This window comes from Pogoniulus pusillus, chromosome 12 (genome assembly GCF_015220805.1).
Source record: "Pogoniulus pusillus isolate bPogPus1 chromosome 12, bPogPus1.pri, whole genome shotgun sequence".
Taxonomy (NCBI): Eukaryota; Metazoa; Chordata; class Aves; order Piciformes; family Lybiidae; genus Pogoniulus; species Pogoniulus pusillus.
The window spans coordinates 32,412,034-32,434,408 of record NC_087275.1 but is presented as its reverse complement, the minus strand read 5'-3'; the positions used below and the strand labels follow the sequence as shown (position 1 = coordinate 32,434,408).

Genomic DNA, 22,375 nt, shown 5'->3' with positions numbered 1-22,375 from the left:
GAACTTAGTTGTAATGGGGAAGGAAAAAAGTCTAAACAAAATAAAATGTATACAAAAAGAGAAGAACCTCAAAAAGCCTCCAATGAACAACACAAAATGGCCAGGTGCCAGCTGTCATTTGTCAAAGTAGAAGCTTCCTTATTTTTTTCCCCCTCGTTTCCAGGGTTTCCCCCCCCCAAAAAAAAAACCCCAAACAACCCAGGTTTCCCCCCCCTCCCCCCCAGATAATTGTCCTCACTCCACTGCATGGCTGCCTTGAAGTTCCAGTACCGTGTATTAAATAAGATCAGTTCTTGGTCTGCTCACATTATGTAACTCTGGGGAAAGTAAATCTCCAGGGCACACTGCAAGAGGAATCTCCAATGTGCTGCTGAAAAGGGGATCACATTTTCTCCATGGAAGTGAGGCTGCCCCTCTTTGAAGTCCTTCTGAGGTTGGTGTGGCTTTTCTGGCTGCTTGTGTCATCCTTGTCCTCAGCTGCCAGCTGCTTGCCGGGGAAGTCGTGGAGACACAGGTCGCCGTTCTGCAGGCTGAAAGAGACACTGCTCTTCTCACTGGGCAGCTGGCCTGGCCAAACACAAACCAGACAGCATCTGGGATCAGCAAGGGGCAGAAGCAAGTCTACCTGCAGGGAGGTCACACACTCCCATTTATTCAGTATCACAGTATCATCAGGGTTGGAAGAGACCTCACAGATCATCAAGTCCAACCCTTTACCACAGAGCTCAAGGCTAGACCATGGCACCAAGTGCCACGTCCAGTCTGCAACAGTTCTAAATGTGGGTTTCTCTGCATGTGTTCTGTAAATATACTGCCCCCAGTGCTGCTTGAGGAGGACACAGAGCTGCTGGCCAAAGGAGTCCACAACAACCATAGAATCAACCAGGCTGGAAGAGAGCTCCAAGCTCCCCCAGCCCAGCCTAGCACCCAGCCCTGCCCAACCAACCACACCATGGCACTCAGTGCCCCAGCCAGGCTTGGCTGCAACACCTCCAGCCACGGCCACTCCACCACCTCCCTGGGCAGCCCATTCCAATGCCAATCACTCTCTCTGCCAACACCTTCCTCCTCACATCCAGCCTAGACCTGCCCTGGCACAGCTTGAGGCTGTGTCCCCTTCTTCTGCTGCTGGCTGCCTGGCAGAAGAGACCAGAGCTGTGGATTGCTGTGGGACAGTGTGGCCAGCAGGACAAGAAAGGTTCTTCTTGCCCTGTACTCAGCACTGTTCAGGCCACACCTGCAGTGCTGTGTCCAGCTCTGGGCTCCTCCACTGCAGAGAGATGCTGAGGTGCTGGAAGGTGTCCAGAGAAGGGTGATGAAACTGGTGAGGGGCTGGGAATTCAAATCCTATGAGGAGAGGCTGAGGGAGCTGGGGGTGTGCAGCCTGCAGAAGAGGAGGCTTAGGGCAGAGCTCATTGCTGCCTGCAGCTGCCTGCAGGGAGGCTGTAGCCAGGTGGGGGTTGGTCTCTTCTGCAAGGCAACCAGCAACAGGTTATGCCAGGGGAAGTCTAGGCTGGATGTTAGGAGGAAGTTGTTGGCAGAGTGACTGGCACTGGAATGGGCTGCCCAGGGAGGTGATGGAGTCGCTGTCCCTGGAGGTGCTGAAGCAAAGCCTGCATGAGGCACTTAGTGCCATGGTCTAGAAGGAATGGCTATGTTTAAACTGGGTCCCTGAGCCCCTCAAAATGATGTCTGATAGAATTTGTGAGGATATTCCAAAACATTCTCACCCTCTTAATATTTTGTCAGCACTTCCCTTTGTATCAGCACCAAAGAGCTGTATTGCAAAGCAGGAACCACAACAGCTTGAGAGCTCCTCCTACCGTTGCCGTTGGCGTGCACTGCGTAGTCGTTGTTCATCAGCAGCGTCGTAGAGTTGGTGGAGTTGCTGTTGGACTGCAAGGAATTGGAAGAACTGGACACTCCTTGGTTCACAGTCTGCTTCTTTAAGCCGTTAGTAGCAGTTCTGCTCCAGTCTGCGAGAGAGAAAACAGCACAGTTCACACAAGTCAGGCACAAATGGGTACTGCAGAGGGACTGTTTGCAAAGGTCTGCAAGGACAGGATGAGGGCAGAGGTTTGAAATGAGAGCAGAGCAGAGTGAGGAGCAAGTTCTGCACCAGGAGGGTGCTGCAACACTGCAACAGGTTGTTCAGGGAAGGTAGCTGAGGTCTGTCATGGTAGGTCTAAATAGGCCAAAATAAGCTTATCCATGGTGTGGCTTGCCCAGACATATTCTTCTGCTCTCCCCACTTCTGCTGTGGGGAGAAGCAACTGTGGGAACTGGCAGAGGGGAGATTCAAACTGGATGCTAGGAAGAAGTTCTCTGCAGTGAGGGTGGTGAGAGACTGGCACAGGATGCCTAGGGAGGTGCTCAAGGCCAGGTTGGATGAGGCCTTGAGTGACCTGTTCTAGTGGGAGGTGTCCCTGCCTATGGAGCTTTGAGGTCCCTTCCAACCTAAAGCAGGAGCAGTGTGGGCAGCAGGACAAGGGAGGTTCTTGTGCACACCTCTGTGCTCAGCACTGCTCAGGCCACCCCTGCAGTGCTGTGTCCAGTTCTGGGCTCCTCCATTGCAGAGAGATGTGGAGGTGCTGGAAGGTGTTTGGAGCAGGGCAGCAAGGCTGGGGAGGGGCCTGGAGCACAGCCCTGTGAGGGGAGGCTGAGGGAGCTGGGAGTGTGCAGAGAGAGTGATTGGCACTGAAATGGGCTGCCCAGGGAGCTGGTGGAGTGGCTGTGCCTGGAGGTGTTGAAGCCAAACCTGGCTTGGGCACTTAGTGCCATGGTCTGGTTGGTTGGGCAGGGCTGGGTGCTAGGTTGGGCTGGGGGAGCTTGGAGCTCTCTGCCAACCTGCTTGATTCTATGAGTGGAGTTCCAAGAGCTGCAGCAGCAGCTGCCACCTTTAAGGAGCATCCCTGTGGAGGTTTGTTGTGCCTTGGATAATTAATTAGATCTGCAACTGCAGCAACCTGATTGTTTTTCTTTTCAAGTATTATGAATTAGTAGGAACTTAGCATTGAATATAAACACTCAGAAGTGGAATAAAAACCCCTAAAAGATCTAATGCAAAAGAAATTGCCATTTACCAGAGTTTTCAGCCAGCCTGAATTTCCCACAGCACAGATACCTCCTCCACTGCTTCCGGACGTTCTCCTTTGTTACACAGTAGAAGATAAAAATGAAGAACCCTGCAAAAATAAACCAAAGTAACTTAGAAGAAGGTTGCAAATTGGACTTTTACTGCCTCTTAGCAAAGGAAGTTTTGCTTTTCTTTTGTTTCTTTTCAATTTCTAATCAGAAGTCATAACCCTTTGGTGAAAAAATTGACAGCACTGACTACTGAAGAGGACACACACACAAATGCAAGAACAAGAGGCAGCAGCTGCCCAGAAGGCAAACTGTGTCCAGGGCTGCAGCCAGGAGTGTGGGCAGCAAGGCAAGACCAGGAATTCTGTCCCTTGGCTCTGCCCAGATCTCACCTCCAACTCTGCCTCCAGTGCTGCTGTCCCCAGCAGAAGAAGGGCACAGAGCTGCTGGAGTGAGGCCAGAGCAGGCCACAAAGATGCTCCAAGGGCTGGAGCAGCTCTGCTGTGAGCACAGGCTGAAGGAGCTGGGAGTGTGCAGCCTGCAGAGAAGGCTCCAGGAGGACCTCAGAGCTGCCTGCCAAGAGCTGAAGGAGGATGAGCTTTGCCTGGGGGTGTCTAGAGACAGGCCAAGGGGGAATGGTTTGGAGCTGAGGCAGAGCAGGGTTAGAGTGGAGCTGAGGAAGAAGTTCTTCAGTGTGAGGGTGGCAAGGGAGGCAGTGGGTTGGAGTTGTGCCAGGGAGAGTTAGGTTGGACATTAGGAAAAATGTGGTGAGGGGTTGGAACAGGCTGCCCAGGTTGGTGATGGAGTCCCCCTGCCTGGAAGTGTTTGAAAAGCTATAGCTGTAGTGCTTCAGGACATGGTTTAGAGGTCCTGTTAGCTGGGTTATGGTTGGACTCAGTCATCTTAAAGGTCTTTTCCAGCCTTAGTGACTCTATGACTCTACTTAAAAAGTTCTATTACATCTTGAGTGCTGAATCCTCCCAAAAAGCTATTTCCAAGTGTGTGTGATTTTTTTTCATTCTGTTATGTACACAATCACAGAACCAAGCAGGCTGGCAGAGAGCTCCAAGCACGCCCAGCCTATCCCCCAGCCCTGCCCAACCAACCAGACCATGGCACTAAGTGCCCCAGCCAGGCTTGGCTGCAACACCTCCAGCCACAGCCACTCCACCACCTCCCTGGGCAGCCCATTCCAGTGCCAATCACTCTCTCTGACAACAACTTCCTAACAACATCCAGCCTAGACCTCCCCAATGGGCCCTTCCAGGCACCCAGCAACAGAACAAGAGGACTCAGCCTCAAGCTGTGCCAGGGCAGGTTCAGGCTGGATCACAGGAAGAAGGTCTTCACAGCAAGAGTGACTGGCATTGGAATGGGCTGCCTGGGCAGGAGTCCTCATCCCTGGAGGTGTTTAAGAGCAGGCTGGATGAGGCACTCAGTGCCATGGGTTAGTTAATTAGAAGGGTTAGGTGATAGGTTGGACTGGATGATCTTAGAGGTCTTTTCCAACCTGGTTAGCTCTGTGTGACTGTCACATGAAGGATAAGCTCACCTTGCAAGGTGTTGAAGATGGTGAAGAGGTAAGTGAAGACCTCACTGACTGTGAAGAAAGCAAATCCCCAGGTGATCCCCAGGAGGAAGGTGAGGCCAGCCACGCTGCGCAGGTCCTGGATGCTGGTTTTCCTCTGAGCACCAAGCTGCTTCTTCTTCTTGATCCGGCACAGCTGGATCAGCACAACGATGAACATGCTGATGTTGATCAGGAAGATCAGGCAGAAGTAGCCCACAGCAGTAGTGTAGAAGACAGCTCGGTTTTTAATCCAGCAGCTGGAAGCAAAGAACAATCTGTCAAAGCTTGTCAGGAACAGAAAGGAAGGGGAAATAAGCAGCAGCTAAAGCTGGGGTTGATTGCACAGGCGAAATAGTTTTGTCTCTTCACCCAAAAGCACTTTTCTGGCCATGGGGTGGGAGCTCTCTCACAGGCAATCATCACAAAAAGCAGGATATGCAAGAGAACTGCACCCTCTCAAAGCTCCCCTCTTGCTTCCTTCCCCACCTTTAATGTAGAGAAAAGCAACTCCACAGCAGCTGTGAGTCACCTGTAGTGGTTCTGGGCATCACCCATCCCCCCACCCTGTCCTGGAAGGCTAAGAGGCCTATTAGATGTCCTGGCTTGTCCCACCCTTCTGCTGACGGGGGAAGCAAGGGCTGGAGGAAAACAAAGGCTTAAGCCTTATGTCCCCTCCCAAAGTGATAAGCAGGTACCCAGGGGTGTTCAGGCCCTTGTTGGTGTCTTGCCCACATAAGGGTGAGCAAGGCCTGAGCTCACCTCACATGGGCAGTTTGGCAAATGCCATCTGATTGGTGAATCTCTGTGGCCAAAGGAGCCTTTGCACTGGGCAAGTCATAGAAATGGAGCTAAGCTGCAAGCAGTTGTGCTGCTGCTCTGCCTCAGTTCATGCTGCTCTGCCTCTGTGCTCTGCCTCAGTTCATGCTGCTCTGCCTCACAGCTCTTGGCCAACCTGTTCTGCTCTGCCTCATGCTCTAGAGCAGCTTAGCCCTGGTGTTTTGGGCTTGAGCTACATGGCAACTCAAGTGCCTCAAGTCTGCCAGGAGAAGGCATTTAAGTGCCTTATGTCATGGCAAGAAGTGCCACCACCATGGTGCTCCCTGCACAGCTGCAAGAGATCTGCCTGCACCCCTGCAAACCTCTGTGCCAAGAGGAACCAGGAGCAGGTCAGAGATCCTCTGCCTCTTTCCCAGCACCCTGGGAAGATCTGGAAGCCTCTCAAGGGCTGAGCAGTTCCAACACTGCCACAAAGGAGCCAGGGACTACCTGGAAATTCCTCCTCCACCACAGTGAGCAGCACAGACTTGCCCTAGGGCTCCAGGCTGCCTATTTGTAAGTGAGGCAAAGCCATTTTGTGGCCAAACCTTTTCTGACTCTCCTAAAGGAATGAACTGCCCAGAAGCAGCCTTCTGAAGACTTTCCCAGCCAAATCAGAACCCAAATTTAACTAATTTGTGCCTAGTTGTGGGCAGGGCTTTCTGGAAATGAAAACTGCCTACAGATTTTGTGAGTCCTGCCCCGTTAATTACCACAACTAAATCAGCCCCCAAGGCTAAACTCAGCCAGCTGGAGGACAAGGAAGGAAGCTTTAGATATTTACAGCTTAGCAGATATACAAGCAGATACAATATATTACAGGTATTGACAACTATATACAGCAATATACAAGTTAAAAGTAATACAGAAATACAAGACCCCCCCCCAGCAGTCAGCATGCCCAGGAGGGGCTCCCAACCACCCTTCCACCTTCTTTCCACTCTCTCCTTTATCTCAGAATCTCCCTTGCATGGAAGGTGAGCTGGAAAGGTCAGCAAGAGGTGTTAGAAGCAGAGTGATTATTTGGGGAATATGCAGGTTCAGGCAGAAGAATTAATAGGGGCAACAGCCAGGCAGAAACTGCCTTATCTGTGTTTGTGTCCTTGCTTTTAAATGTCCCAGCAGAACAAATGGGGAACACAGACACCACTATTCTTTTCTTTTCACAGCCAGTAGTCTAATTTCTCTCATTAAGATAACCCGAATTAGCCTCAAAGTAGCACACCATCACCCTCCTCCCCCCAGAAAGCAGCTCCTTGGAACTCACAATTCATCAGGTCTGTTTACTGAAACCTTCCCAGTGGTGATGAGTCCATAATTGTCTGGTGACACTGCCAACACGGTAGACACCACCACAGCTGGCAGCCCTAGGAGGTCACAAGCAGAGATAGCAGTGAAAACCATGACAAGAGTATTCTGAGGACATGAAATGATGTTTTCTATAAAGCCTATGTCCTGTTTCTGACATTTCTTGGTGGAATTATGAGGCCAGGCTGAGAGAGTTGGGGCTCTGCAGCCTGGAGAAGAGAAAGCTTGGAGGAGACCTTGGAGTGGCCTTCCAGTATCTGAAGTGGGCTACAGAAAGGCTGGAGAGGGACTATTGATAAGGTCTGGGAATGAGAGGATGAGGAGGAATGGGTCTGAACTGGCAGAGGGGAGATTGTAACTGGATGTTAGGAAGAAGTTCTTTGCAGTGAGGGTGGTGAGAGACTGGCACAGGTTGCCCAGGGAGGCTGTGGAGCACAGAATCACCCAATGTGATCTTTGAATAAGGAATAAACCCCAACCCAACAACAAACCCCAACCCAACAACAAACCCCAACCCAACAACACTTAATGACTGCTTCACTTCCATTGCATTCACTGAATTACCTGATAAAAGAATGTATCTTTTACACCCAAAAAGGAATAAACCCCAACCCAACAACAAACCCCAACCCAACAACAAACCCCAACCCAACAACACTTAATGACTGCTTCACTTCCATTGCATTCACTGAATTACCTGATAAAAGAATGTATCTTTCACACCCAAAAAGGAATAAACACCAACCCAACAACAAACACCAACCCAACAACAAACACCAACCCAACACTTACTGACTGCTTCAATTCCATTATGTTCACTGAATTATCTGATAAGAGAATATATCTTTTACACCCAAAAAGGAATAAACCCCAACCCAACAATATAGAGATACCTACCCCAGCCAACAATGCAGAACTTCAGGATGTATTTCCTCACATAGGTGTTAAAGACTTTGACAAGGGCTAGATACATGTGGAAAGCTTCTAGGCCCATCCAGGTGAAGGAAACCAAGAGAAAATAGTGAAGAAATACTGCCACTGCAATGCAAAGGCCTCGTGTGTCATAGAGGGCAATCCAGGAGTCAAGGAGGAAGACTAAGTTGAGCAGAAGTAATGCAGCACACAGCTGAATCAGGATTTTGGAGGGGTAGTCCCTCCTGATTTTTCTGAAAGGGAAAAAAAAGGCAAATCAGTGAGAGGAGAGCAATTGTCCAGGGATCCCTGGGGCCTGTTACTGCACAGATGGCAAGGAAAAATAACCTTAGCTTCTATCTTTTGATTGAGGTCAAATCCTCCATGCACTGCATTTCTACACAAGCTTTCCAAACTAATTCTCTGTATGAATAAAGTTTGGTGCAATAAGGTTGCAGAAACACAAACAGGAGCTTAGATTCTCAGACTTTACTGCCACCATTTATTTTGCTTTACATTCTAGATTAGACTTCTCCTTGTTACAGTACTTCCAAACCCCCCAAATGATCTTTTTTTGCTAAGCCAGGGTAGATTTTTGACTCAGCTTCTAAAGCCTTGAGAGAGAGAAAGATCTAAATATCTAATATCTGTATCAAAAGCCTTGAGAGACAAAATATATCTAAACTCATCTATATCTAAAGCCTTGAGAGACACTAAATATCTAATATCTAGAGCTAAAGCCTTGAGAGACAAAATATATCTAAACCCATCTATATCTAAAGCCTTGAGAGACACTAAATATCTAATATCTAGAGCTAAAGCCTTGAGAGACAAAATACATCTAAATCTATCTATATTTAAAGCCTTGAGAGACACTAAATATCTAATATCTAGAGCTAAAGCCTTGAGAGACAAAATACATCTAAACCCATCTATATCTAAAGCCTTGAGAGACACTAAATATCTAATATCTAGAGCTAAAGCCTTGAGAGGCAAAATACATCTAAATCTATCTATATTTAAAGCCTTGAGAGACACTAAATATCTAATATCTATAGCTAAAGCCTTGAGAGACAAAATATATCTAAATCCATCTATATCTAAAGCCTTGAGAGAGACTAAATAATGGAGCAAAGCTGGAGGTGGGGAGAGTGAGGCTGGAGGTGAGGAGGAAGTTATTGAGCAGGAGAGTGGTGAGAGGCTGGCAGGGGTTGCCCAGGGAGGTGGTTGAGGCCCCATGGCTGGAGGTGTTTGAGGCCAGGCTGGCTGAGGCTGTGTGCAGCCTGCTCTAGGGTAGGGTGTCCCTGGGCATGGCAGGGGGTTGGCACTGCCTGCTCCTTGTGCTCCCTTCCAACCCTGACTGATTCTATGAAATATATAATATCTATATCTAAAGCCTGGAGAGAGACAAAGCATCCTTGAGGACAGGATGCTGAAGAACTCCAAGGAGGATCTCCAAACCATAATATGGAGGCTGCAGTAGTCAAGGCTCAAACAGAAGCAAACATCCCAGCAAAGGGCACAAATGTGCTTTAAAATGCTGTCATTCTGCACTGCTTTATCTGTGCTGTATCTCAAACACATTCCACAGAAGAAGGGGACACAGCCTCAAGCTGTGCCAGGGCAGGTCTAGGCTGGATGTTGTTAGGAAGTTGTTGCCAGAGAGAGTGATTGGCACTGGAATGGGCTGCCCAGGGAGGTGGTGGAGTGGCCGTGGCTGGAGGTGTTGCAGCCAAGCCTGGCTGGGGCACTGAGTGCCATGGTCTGGTTGGTTGGGCAGGGCTGGGTGCTAGGTCAGGCTGGATGAGCTTGGAGCTCTCTTCCTACCTGCTTGATTCTCTGATCCTACGATGATAACCCAGCATAAAACACTGAAGAATGCTGCTGCTTCAGTTTTTGCTGCTTACAATTCATTTACTTGGCCACAAGATTAACATTCCTGAACACTGAACTCCTGAAAGACAGGCCACCAGCATAAGAAGGACAGGCAGCTGCTGGGGCAGGTTCAGAGTAGGGCCATGAAGATGATCAGAGGGCTGGAGAACCTCCCCTGCAAGGGGACAGGCTGAAAAGGTGTGGACTGTACAGCCTGGGGAAAAGAAGGCTCCAGGGAGACCTTAGAGCAGCCTTCCAGTACCTGAAGGGGCTGAAGGAGAGCTGGGAAGGGACTTTTGACAAGGGCTGGGAGGGCTGGGATGAGAGGGAATGGATTGAAGCTTGAGGGGGGTGCAGATTGAGACTGGAGATGAGGAAGCAATTCTTTAGAGTGAGGGTGGTGAGTCCCTGGCACAGGTTGAGGGTGGTGAGACACTGGCACAGGTTGAGGGTGGTGAGACACTGGCACAGGTTTCCCAGGGAGGTTGTGGAGCACAGAATCACCCAATGTGATCAAAGATTCACATTGGGTGATTCTGTGCTCCACAACCTCTCTGGAGGTGCTCAAGGCCAGGCTGGATGAGGCTTTGAGCACCCTGGGCTGGTGGGAAGTGTCCCTTCCCATGGCAGGGGATGGAACTGGATGATCCAACCTAAACCATTCTATGAACTTATGAATCCTGTTAAACTGAGCTGACTTTTGCTTCATTAACAGAGGCAGAAATCCATGAAAGCAGTGAAGATTACAAAGACTCCTGACTGAAGAACAGTGGGAGCTGAGCTGAGCAGGTACTTACTCAAAGGCTATGTAGGTCACAAGTGTAATGGAAAGAAAAATTGCAGACAGGCCACAGCCTATGTAGGATATAAAAGTCAGCACCAGTTCCTGTGTGGGGCTCATAGGAGTATTTCCATACAGGTTCTGCAATGCAAACAGAAGTTAAGTTTAGAGGAGGTATTTACCAACAAAAATCCCCTCCAAATGCACCTTTCTCTCAGCAACTGAATCATAGAATCAATCAGGTTGGAAGAGAACTCCAAGATATCCAGCAGGACAAGGGAGGCTCTTGTGCCCCTGTGCTCAGCACTGTTCAGGCCACACCTTAAGTGTTGTGTCCAGCTCTGGGCTCCTGAATTCAGGAGAGATGTTGAGGTGCTGGAAGGTGTTTGGAGAAGGGCAACAAGGCTGGGGAGGGACCTGGAGCACAGCCCTGTGAGGAGAGGCTGAGGGAGCTGGGGGTGTGCAGCCTGGAGAAGAGAAGGCTCCAGGCAGAGCTCAGAGCAGCCTGCCAGGAGCTGCAGGGGCTGCAAGCAGGCTGCAGAGGGACTGCTGGCAAAGGCCTGCAGGGACAGGAGGAGGGCAATGGTTTGAGCTGAGAGCAGAGCAGAGCAGATTGAGATTGGCTGTGAGGAACAAGTTCAGCAGCAGGAGGCTGCTGCAGGTTGCCCAGGGAGGTGGTTGAGGCCTCATGCCTGGAGATATTAAAGGTCAGGCTCAACAAAGGCTGTGAGCAACCTGCTCTAGTGGAGGATGTCCCTGCTGAGCGCAGCAGGGTTAGACTGGATGTCCTTTGGAGGTCCCTTCCAACCCAAACCATTCTCTGATTCAGGATGTACTAAGAGTGAAGTGAACAGAAGCTGAGCAGTATTTCCCAGGTGCTGTGTGCCTGCTGAAGATGCTGAGCAGCTGCTTCAGTGAGCTCTTCAGGCAGGCCAACAGTGCATCAGTGTTCCAACAATTACCATCAGGACTGCAAAGCTGGTGAGGTGGTTGCAGGAGCAGACTGTTTCATTCACCCTGCTCTCCTTAACCACACAGCCTTCAGCTGACCACCCTCCGTGTCCACCTGGAAATGGAAAGAGCTTTGTTATTCACCACAGTCCTCACTTAGATTAAGATGAAGTGCCCAAGCTAAACCAACAAGGGACCTTGGGTAGTTCCAGGCACTTACCATTCTTCCTGAAGTCCCAGAAAACACATCTCACTGTGGAATTATCCTGTGCAGGAGGCAAGGAGAAAAATGAAGCTGTTTTCCTAAACAATGGAGTTTATGATCAAGTAATTTGTGATTATCTTAATGCAGGCAATAATATGAGATCATGGCATGGTTTGTAGGACAGGAAAATTCATTTAGGTGCACAGAAAGGATTCACAGAATCAGTCAGGTTGGAAGGGAGCACAAGGAGCAGCCAGTTCCAACCTCCCTGCCATGCCCAGGGACACCCTACCCTAGAGCAGGCTGCACACAGCCTCAGCCAGCCTGGCCTCAAACACCTCCAGCCATGGGGCCTCAACCACCTCCCTGGGCAACCCCTGCCAGGCTCTCACCACTCTCCTGCTCAACAACTTCCTCCTCACCTCCAGCCTCACTCTCCCCACCTCCAGCTTTGCTCCATTCCCCCCACTCCTGACACTCCCTCACACCCTCAAAAGTCCCTCCCCAGCTTTTTTGGAGCCCCCTTCAGATGCTGGAAGGCCACAAGAAGGCCCCCTGGGAGCCTCCTCTGCTCCAGCCTGCACAGCCCCAACTCTTTCAGGCTGTGCTCACAGCAGAGCTGCTGCAGCCTCTCAGCATCCTCCTGGCCCTGCTCTGGACACTCTCCAGCATCTCCACAGCCCTCTTGGCCCAGGGGCTCCAGAGCTGGATGCAGGACTCCAGCTGGGGTCTCAGCAGAGCACAGCAGAGGGGCAGAATCCCCTCCCTGGCCCTGCTGGCCACACTGCTGCTGCTGCAGCCCAGGCTCTGCTTGGCTTTCTGGGCTGCAAGTGCACACTGCTGGCTCCTGCTGAGCTTCTCCCCCAGCAGCACCCCCAAGTCCCTCTGCTCAGGGCTGCTCTCCAGACACTCCCTGCCCAGCCTGGATTGGTGCTTGGCATTGCCTCCACCCAGCTGCAGGACCTTGCCTTTGGTCTTGCTGAACCTCCTGAGCTTGGCTTGTGCCCACCTCTGCAGCCTGTGCAGGTGCCTCTGGATGGATTCTGCCCTCCAGCCTGGCTGCTGCACCACACAGCTTGGTGTGGGCAGCAAACTTGCTGAGGCTGCACTCAATTTGTTTAATTATATTCACCTGTTCAGCATGGGAAAATAAGAACATCTTGTGTGAAGCTTCAGTATCCTCCTTTTTTTTCCCCTCCCCCTCTTTTCTGAAACAAAAGCTGACACTTCAGGAGAATCTTCTGCAACAACCATTTCTGGTAAGAGAATCAGGAGTTTGCTGATGGTTGCAGTGTTTTGCTGGTTCCTGTTAGCTAAATCTGCCTTTCCTTTTCCCTTGCCTGAGACAGTGCAGTGAAGTTGGCCTGCAAATGAGCTCCAGCCTTTACTCTTTGCACTCTTCATGTTTTGAGGGGAACATTTTCGGTTGTAATAGAAGAGTTTCTCATTGAGGGTGAAGTAGTTGCAAGTTGCCTTTTGTCCAGTGAAGTTGAGAGTCTTGTACCTGGGAAAGAGCAACCCCCATGGACCAGGCCAGGCTGGGGAATGACCTGCTGGAGAGCAGCACAGGGGAAGAGGACCTGAGGGTCCTCGTGGGCAGAAGGATGCCCAGGAGCCAGCAATGTGTCCTTGTGGCCAAGAAGGCCAAGGGCATCCTGGGCTGGCTTAGAAGGGCTGTGATGGGTCAAGAGAAGTTCTCCTGCCTCTATGCTCTGCCCTGCTGAGGCCACAGTTGGAATACTGTGTCCAGTTCTGGGCCCCTGGGTTCAAAAAGAACTTTAGGGAACTGCTTGAGGGAGTCCAGCCCAGAGGCACAGAGCTGCTGCAGGCAGTGGAAGATCTCCTAGGAGGCCAGGCTGAGAGAGCTGAGGCTGGCAGCTGGCAGCAGAGCAGCCTGAGGGCTGCTTATTCATGTTGCTCAAGCTGTGCAGGGCAGAGTGGGCAGGACACAGAGCCAGGCTCTGCACAGGGCTGGTCAAGGGCAGCACAAGGGGCACTGGGAGTGTGCTGCAGCAGAGGAGGTGCCAGGGGAACAGCAGAGCAAACTTTCTGCCTGTGAGGGTGGCAGAGGCCTGGAGCAGGCTGCCCAGAGAGGCTGTGGAGTCTCCTTCTCTAGAGATTTTCAGAACTCCCCTGGCTGCCTCCCTGTGTGCCCTGCCCTGGCTGCTGCTGCTCTGGCAGGGGGGTGGAACCAGATGATATTTCAGATTCCTTCCAACCCAACCATTCTGTGAATCTGTTAGAAAAATGTAGACAGAAAAGAAAAAGCCAAAGTGGATGGACAATGGAGCCAAATTACTTGAGACCATCTCAGAGCCAAATTGTTTGCCAGGGATAAACATGCAGAACTGAGGGATTTTGCAGGTCCAGGTGGAGATTAAATGTCCACACTAGTGAAAGAGAGCCAAGCAATCTCCATTTTTGGTAGAGTATTTCTTCTACAACAGCTCCAGTGGAGGCACCAAAACTGCCAAAGGAAATGCAAACTGTACCTGGTTAGGTTTGATGTTCTGTAAGGTGACAGTGACATTTTCCTTCAAGTTGCTTACTGTGAGGTTGCCCACACTTGAGGATATAACATTGCTGATTAAAGATGCATTCTTCAAGGACAGGTCCTGGAAGGAGAAAGAAAAATCACATCTTAAAATCTCAAAGGAATCAAAAGCTGAGTAGAGCATCCCCAAGCTCAGCTGCTAAGTGGACAAAACCAATTAGATTTCACTCAGGATGATGAGGCACTTAGTGCCATGGTCTGGTTGACTGGATAGGGCTGGGGGATAGGCTGGACTGGATGAGCTTGGAGGTCTCTTCCAGCCTGGTTGATTCTATGATTCTAAGTTGTTAAATGTGGCTAAAGAAGCCCTTTCAGATGTTGTTTTGCTTTAGGTTTCACTTGAAAAAGCATCCTGAAGAGAGGATCAAAAAGATACCTGGAAGACAGAAGTCTTTTTAAAGAAGTTGAATATAATTCTAGAAGCCAGGTCCAGCTCCTCAGGCTGCAAACTCCTCAGCAGTGATGAAGGCAGTGTGATTGATCCCAGGCTATTCAGATCACTAATTGCACGAATGCCCAGAGAGATCTGCAAAAGAAAGGCAAAGAAAAAAGGAACTTTGACTTATTTTTACTTTAGCCCTTCAAAAGACCTATCTCTGTTGTCACAGTCAGCAGCTCACTGCTCTCTCCCATTCCTCTCCTGCTCCAATGGGTAAACAGCATTTGCAGGCCTGAAAAGGATGGAACTCATTGCAGGGCTGCCTTACTATAGGACCACAGGATGTTAGGGGGGGGGAGTGACCTTTGAAGATTAGGGGTGGGAAGGGACATTTGGAGATCATCAAGTCCAACCCTCCCTGCCAGAGCAGGAGCACAGAATCCAGTGCAGGTGGCACAGGAACACATCCAGACAGGGCTGGAAAGGCTTCAGAAAAGGAGACTCCACAGCCTCTCTGGGCAGCCTGTGCCAGGGCTCTGGGACCCTTACACTAAAGAAGTTCTTCCTCATGTTGAGGTGGAACCTCCTGTGCTGCAGTTTATATCCATTGCTGAAGATAGTTTATGTTACTGAAAATACTCTGGTTTCACCCATTTGCTTACTCATTGCTGCCTGCAGCTGCCTGCAGGGAGGCTGTAGCCAGGTGAGGTTGGGCTCTGCTGCCAGGCAGCCAGCAACAGAAGAAGGGGACACAGCCTCAAGCTGTGCCAGGGCAGGTCTAGGCTGGATGTTGTTAGGAAGTTGTTGGCAGAGAGTGATTGGCACTGGAATGGGCTGCCCAGGGAGGTGGTGGAGTGGCTGTGGCTGGAGGTGTTGCAGCCAAGCCTGGCTGGGGCACTGAGTGCCATGGTCTGGTTGGTTGGGCAGGGCTGGGTGCTAGGCTGGGCTGGGGGAGCTTGGAGCTCTCTGCCAGCCTGCCTGATTCTATGATTCTATTCTACTCCACACTTCCAGGGATAAAGGTGGCAGGGGCACTGCAAAGCATGCCTGAACCCAAACCTAGTTCAGTTTCTGCTTCCAAATCAGTTTACTTACAGTGGCAGGGAGGTTGAAACAAGGAGAAAACAAGCAGCAATGGATGGAAGCTGCAGCACAGGAGATTCCAGCTCAACACAAGGGGGAACTTCTTGACTGTAAGGGTCACAGAGCCCTGGCACAGGCTGCCCAGAGAGGTTGTGGAGTCTCCTTCTCTGGAGCCTTTCAAGGCCTGTATGGATGTTTTCCTGTGTTATCTGTGCTAGATTATGTGGTCCTGCTCTGGCAGGGGGGTTGGACTGGATGATCTCCTTGGGTCCCTTCCAACATCCTGTGATCCTGTGAGACCAACTGGTCATGAGTGACTAATGTATGAATGTCATTATCTGAGCACCAGAATGCTGCTTCCCTGGAGCTCTCTGCAGTTCATCTCCTAACAGGTGAAGCCATTTGGCAACATTCCTTGGCAAGTGTCAGCACAGTCAGAGTGGGTCATTAAGTGACTCAGGAGTCAGGGGTTCTGAGGTGAAGCTATTGTGCCAAAGAGTGTCCATTCTAGTGTTCTGGCTGTACCCCCTCCAGTGGCTTAGTAACTGAATGCCAGATTCTGCCAAGCCTGTTGCTTATTTACACAACAACAATAAAAATGAAGGGAAAAACTACTGAGAGCTTCAAAAGCAAATGGTTTGTCCTCTGAAACAACCAACACCAACTGAAGGTCCTGCAACTCTACCATAAACACAGAACAAACTCCTGGTACACAGAAAGAGAAACCCATCAATACTTACAAAGAGAAAGCCACACTGAAATAGAAACCCAGCAACACCTCAAAATAAACCTTAACATTGGGAATACTCAAACCCAAATGAGGAATTGTCTTTTAGAACTGTCAGGCTTAACCTGGAGATCAGCTGAACCCTGGACAGCAAAAGACATCTGGCTGGAGCGGACACGGTTGGTTTTGATCACTGCCAGAGCCAAGGAAGGGGAGACAAAATCAGCAGATGCTGCTGAAAAGTTGAGTTTCAAGCCAATGGAATCCACCAGTTTTATAATTCTGTTAAGAAAAGGAGATATTTCATGTCACCAACAGATACACTCACAGTTCTCAAGCGAGTTCACTGCTTCACAGATTGCATTGGGTTGGAAGGGATCTTCAGAGGTCATCGTGTCCAAACCCCACTGCAGGCAGCAAGGACACCTCCAACTAGAATCATACAATCAGTCAGGGTCGGAAGGGAGCACAAGGATCAGCCAGTTCTAACCCCCTGCCATGGGCAGGGACATCCTACCCTAGAGCAGGCTGCCCAGGGACACATCCAGTCTGAGCTTGAATGTCTCCAGGGGCAGGGCCTCAAGAGATTGTGGCTGCTCCCTCCCCAGAGATGTTCAAGGCCAGGCTGGATGAGACCTTGAGTGACCTGTTCTAGTGGGAGGTGTCCCTGCCTGTGGGAGGGGGTTGGCACTGGCTGACCCTTGAGGTCCCTTCCAACCTAAACCAATTTATGATTCTATGATCCCTGGGCAGTCTGTTCCAGGATTTCACCACTCTCACTGTGCAGAACTTCCTCCTGATGTCCAACCTCACTCTGCCCTGCTTGGTTCCAAACACTGTCCCTCATCCTATCACCACAAGCCCTTCTAAGCAGTCCCTTCCCAGCCTGCCTGTAGGTCCCTTTCAGATACTGAGATGTAGCTCTAATGAAATGTAGTCTACTGAAATGTAGCTTCCCTGGAGGAAGCAGCAATCCAAGTGCAGCGTGAAACACAGCTGAACTCTGTTCACTAACTGTGCTGTCAACATGAACCCAAAATCCACTGCTCCCCATGGCATTAAAGCTGCTAGCACTAGAATGACTCTGCTGCTGGCTGGGCTAAGGATGCCACTCTGCTGCTGGCTGGGCAAGGATGCCACACTGCTGCTGGCTGGGCCAAGGATGCCACACTGCTGCTGGCTGGGCCAAGCATTTTAAAGAACAATAAATATTATGGGTGCCACAGGATAAGAAAGACACTGAGGGGCTTGAGAGTGTCCAGAGAAGAGCAACAAAACTGGGGAGGGGTTTGGAGGGTGTCATATGAGGAGCAGCTGAGGGAGCTGTGGGTGTTTAGTCTTGAGAAGGCTGACAGCAGATCTTGTTGCTCTCGACAGCACCTGAAAGGAGGCTGGAGTGAGGCTGGGGCTGGTCTTTTCTCCAAGTACCCAGTGGCAGGACCAGAGGCAATGGTTGGAGTTGTGCCAGGGGAAGGTTAGGTTGGACATGAGGAAAAACTTCTTTGCTGAAAGAGTGGTGAGGGGTGGTGGAGACCCCATGCCTGGAGGTGTTGAAGCTGTAGCTGCAGTGCTTCAGGACATGGTTTAGTGGCCACGGTAGCTGGGTTAGGCTTGGACTCAATGATCTTGAAGGTCTTTTCCAGCCTTGGTGATTCTATGAGATCACAGCTTTGAAAGACAGAAATTTGTCCAGACCAATTTATCAAGCCAAGCAAAGCAACACACCACAGCTGAGTGCCCTACCTGTTAGAAATTCGGGGAGGCAGTGGCTGAGCAGCAGTCAGGACCCTGCTGACCTCACCAACCATCCTTTCCACATCCTTGGGTTCCACTTTGCCAGCTGCTACCTCATTCTCTAGTTTGGACACAATCTGCTCAGCTGTGCTGACACTCATGGTGCTGTAGACAGAAGTGGTGTAGGTGGTAGCTGACAGTGTCTTCCCTGGGACAAAAGAAAAGTTGTGCATTTAATCAAAGCTTGTGTTCAGCAGATGGAGTCAGCTTTGAGAAGCAGGGAAGCTAAGCAGTTCTCCTGACCAACAGCTTGTAAGGTCTCTCAACGTGTTACATCAGACAGAATCCTTTCTTCTCCCTATCAGATTTGAGTACTGTAGACCTTATGAATGCACAAAGCAAGGTTTTAGGTGGCCAGCATTAAGTCCAATTATTATTGATTCCATAGTTCTCCACATCAGAGTACTACTGATGGTGAATAATCTACTTTTTACGTTATTCTTTAGCCATTGGACTCCTGAAAACCAAAGCAGGCTGAAAATCAAACCAGGCTGAAAACCAAAGCAGGCTGCAAAACCAAGGCAGGCTGAAAAAACCAAGGCAGGCAGAAAAACCAAGGCAGGCTGAAAAAACCAAGGCAGGCAGAAAAACCAAGGCAGGTTGAAAAAACCAAGGCAGGTTGAAAAACCAAGGCAGGCTGAAAAAAACCAAGGCAGGCTGAAAAAAACCAAGGCAGGCTGAAAAAAACCAAGGCAGGCTGAAAAAAACCAAGGCAGGCAGAAAAACCAAGGCAGGTTGAAAAAACCAAGGCAGGCTGAAAAAAACCAAGGCAGGCTGAAAAAACCAAGGCAGTTTGAAAAAAACAAGGCAGGCTGAAAAAACCAAGGCAGGCTGAAAAAACCAAGGCAGGCTGAAAAAACCAAGGCAGGCTGAAAAACCAAGGCAGGCTGAAAAACCAAGGCAGGCTGAAAAAACCAAGGCAGGCAGAAAAACCAAGGCAGGCTGAAAAAAACCAAGGCAGGCTGAAAAAAACCAAGGCAGGCTGAAAAAACCAAGGCAGGCTGAAAAACCAAGGCAGGCTGAAAAAACCAAGGCAGGCTGAAAAAACCAAGGCAGGCTGAAAAAAACCAAGGCAGGCTGAAAAAAACCAAGGCAGGCTGAAAAAACCAAGGCAGGCTGAAAAACCAAGGCAGGCTGAAAAAACCAAGGCAGGCTGAAAAAACCAAGGCAGGCTGAAAAACCAAGGCAGGCTGAAAAAACCAAGGCAGGCTGAAAAAACCAAGGCAGGCTGAAAAAAACAAGGCAGGCAGAAAAAACCAAGGCAGGCAGAAAAAACCAAGGCAGGCAGAAAAAACCAAGGCAGGCTGCAAAAACCAAGGCAGGCTGAAAAAACCAAGGCAGGCTGAAAAAACCAAGGCAGGCTGAAAAAACCAAGGCAGGCTGAAAAAACCAAGGCAGGCAGAAAAAACCAAGGCAGGCAGAAAAAACCAAGGCAGGCAGAAAAAACCAAGGCAGGCAGAAAAAACCAAGGCAGGCTGCAAAAACCAAGGCAGGCAGAAAAAACCAAGGCAGGCAGAAAAAACCAAGGCAGGCTGAAAAAACCAAGGCAGGCTGAAAAAAACCAAGGCAGGCTGAAAAAAACCAAGGCAGGCTGAAAAAACCAAGGCAGGCTGAAAAAACCAAGGCAGGCTGAAAAAACCAAGGCAGGCTGAAAAAAACAAGGCAGGCTGAAAAAACCAAGGCAGGCTGAAAAAACCAAGGCAGGCTGAAAAAACCAAGGCAGGCTGAAAAAACCAAGGCAGGCTGAAAAACCAAGGCAGGCTGAAAAAACCAAGGCAGGCTAGAAAAACCAAGGCAGGCAGAAAAAACCAAGGCAGGCTGAAAAAACCAAGGCAGGCTGAAAAACCAAGGCAGGCTGAAAAAACCAAGGCAGGCTGAAAAAACCAAGGCAGGCTGAAAAAACCAAGGCAGGCTGAAAAACCAAGGCAGGCTGAAAAAACCAAGGCAGGCTGAAAAACCAAGGCAGGCAGAAAAAACCAAGGCAGGCTGAAAAACCAAGGCAGGCTGAAAAAACCAAGGCAGGCTAGAAAAACCAAGGCAGGCAGAAAAAACCAAGGCAGGCTGAAAAAACCAAGGCAGGCTGAAAAACCAAGGCAGGCTGCAAAACCAAGGCAGGCTGAAAAAACCAAGGCAGGCTGAAAAAACCAAGGCAGGCTGCAAAACCAAGGCAGGCTGAAAAAACCAAGGCAGGCAGAGAACAGCAATTTATAAAGGAGCTTGTAAGGATGCACACATTCTTCACAGGACAGTGCTTAGCCTCCAAGACTACTCCTGATCAGTAACAATCCTTTAGAGAAACAAGGCAATATTTTAAGGGAGGGCTAGGAGGGGGGACTGCAGCACTGCCTGATGAGAGGCTGAGGGACCTGGGGCTGCTTAGTCTGGAGAAGACTGGGAGGGGATCTCACAATTGTTTATCAGTATCTGAGGGCTGGGGGTCAGGAGGGGGGGACAGGCTCTGCTCACTGCTGCCTGGGACAGGACAAGCAGCAATGGATGGAAGCTGCAGCACAGGAGGTTCCAGCTCAACACAAGGGGGAACTTCTTGACTGGAAGGGTCCCAGAGCCCTGGCACAGGCTGCCCAGAGAGGCTGTGGAGTCTCCTTCTCTGGAGCCTTTCCAGCCCTGTCTGGATGTGTTCCTGTGTGCCCTGAGCTAGACTGGATGGTCCTGCTCTGGCAGGGGGGTTGGACTGGATGATCTCTTTGGGTTCTTTCCAACCCCTGACATCTGTGAACCTGTGGGCAAACCTGACTTAATTTTTCCTGCCAAAGGTCCCTGTTGGAACTTAGCCCAGCACCTATTTACCAGCTGCCAACCAATTTGCAGGTCAAGATGTCACTCAGCATGGCTAAAGGCATCAGAGTTTCTCTCAGTCAGAAAGTCTCTGCCTTGTGAGCGCTGTCTCAGATTTCCCACAGTAACTGGAAGGTCAGAGCTCAGCTAAACTTTATTAAACAAGATTGTCCAACAGCCAATCCTGTGTCTAGCAATCCAATAATGATCAAAGAAAATCATTTTCCATGCAGTACTTACCTGTGCTCCCATGAGGCAGGCGACCGTGGCCATCAGCAGCGGAGTGAGGATGAGAAGCTGAGACAGAGTGGTTGAGAGGGCTAACAGTAGGGGTCAAAGTTATTGTGGCAGGAGTAAGGGGAGAAATAGGTGCTGCAGTCACATTGTTAACACCAGGAATAGGCTGGGTTGGCTCTGCAGTGGCACCAATCCGTGTAACAGGTCTGGTGGTGGGAGTCTCCAAGAGAGAAACTGCTATGGAAGGCCTGGGGGGATGCTCAGAAGAGGAAGGTGCAGAATCTTTAGTGAAACCTTGGGAAGGGGAAATGACTGTAACAGCCTTGCTAAGTGCAGCATCAGATTTAGCTGATAAAGCTGTGTTAGGGACAGATCCTGTGGCAGGAGTGGCAACAGTGAGAGATTTATTAGAAGGTGTGGAAGGAGACGTTGGCGTGGCAGGTTGAGCAGGGGACTGAGAGGAGGAAAGCGCAGTGGTAACAGTGGTGGAAGACTCAGAGGCTTCAGTAGTAGATGTGGTCGAAGTTTCAAAGAGAGGATGTGTAGTGGGAGGTGTGGAGAGAGTTCCAGCAGAACGTGGATTTGTGAATGGTGGGCTCAGAGGGGCAGCTGTGGGGATCTGTGTGGCAGGGGGGGAGACAAAAGACAGAATCTTTCTAGGGAGAGGAGAACGCCGTCGGGGAACCCAGATGGGATGAGAATGCTGTGGCACTTGGATAGTACTGTGAAAAAAGGGAAGAGCACAGAAAGGCATCCTTAGAATCTAAACTGTCTCAAATTTGAGACAAAGAGTCCTGACAGAGGAATTTATAGGAAGGGTAGGGAGATGCTACTGGATAATGGCCATTTCCAAACCAAGGAGGTTGAACGTGCCCAGAGCAGGGCAGCAGGGCTGGGGAGGGGCCTGGAGCACAGCCCTGGGAGGAGAGGCTGAGGGAGCTGGGGGGGTGCAGCCTGCAGCAGAGGAGGCTCAGGGCAGAGCTCATTGTTCTCTACAGGGAGGCTGTAGCCAAGTGGGGTTGGGCTCTGCTGCCAGTCAGCCAGCAACAGTACAAAATGACATAGCCTTAAGCTGTGCCAGGGCATGTTCAGGCTGGATGCTAGGAAGAAGCTCTTCACAGCAACATTGATTGGCACTGGAATGGGCTGCCCAGGGAGGTGGTGGAGTCCCCATCCCTGCAGGTGCTTAAAAGGAGGCTGGATGAGGCACTCAGTGCCATGGTTTGGTGAATCAGAAGGCTCAGGTGATAGGTTGGACTCGATCTCAGAGGTCTTTTCCAACCTGGTTAATTCTGTGATTCTG

The 22,375-nt window shown here is 50.2% G+C and overlaps 1 protein-coding gene across 2 annotated transcripts in view; it reads right to left on the bottom strand.

The window, feature by feature from the left end:
- Nucleotides 1-225: 225 nt before the first annotated feature.
- Nucleotides 226-22,375, bottom strand: part of ADGRG2 (adhesion G protein-coupled receptor G2) — a 63,971-nt gene continuing 41,821 nt past the window's right edge. For both annotated transcript variants that reach the window (XM_064152058.1, XM_064152057.1), the window contains exons 15-28: nt 21,076-21,794; nt 17,989-18,187; nt 16,371-16,527; nt 14,433-14,582; nt 13,995-14,117; nt 11,518-11,563; nt 11,309-11,412; nt 10,363-10,487; nt 7,676-7,944; nt 6,738-6,837; nt 4,637-4,911; nt 3,084-3,185; nt 1,824-1,976; nt 226-567 (exon numbers count right to left, since the gene is read on the bottom strand). In XM_064152058.1, the coding sequence (XP_064008128.1) occupies nt 383-567; nt 1,824-1,976; nt 3,084-3,185; nt 4,637-4,911; nt 6,738-6,837; nt 7,676-7,944; nt 10,363-10,487; nt 11,309-11,412; nt 11,518-11,563; nt 13,995-14,117; nt 14,433-14,582; nt 16,371-16,527; nt 17,989-18,187; nt 21,076-21,794 (2,707 nt within the window). In that variant the 3' untranslated portion in view covers nt 226-382. The remainder of the gene's footprint in view (nt 568-1,823; nt 1,977-3,083; nt 3,186-4,636; nt 4,912-6,737; nt 6,838-7,675; nt 7,945-10,362; nt 10,488-11,308; nt 11,413-11,517; nt 11,564-13,994; nt 14,118-14,432; nt 14,583-16,370; nt 16,528-17,988; nt 18,188-21,075; nt 21,795-22,375) is intronic.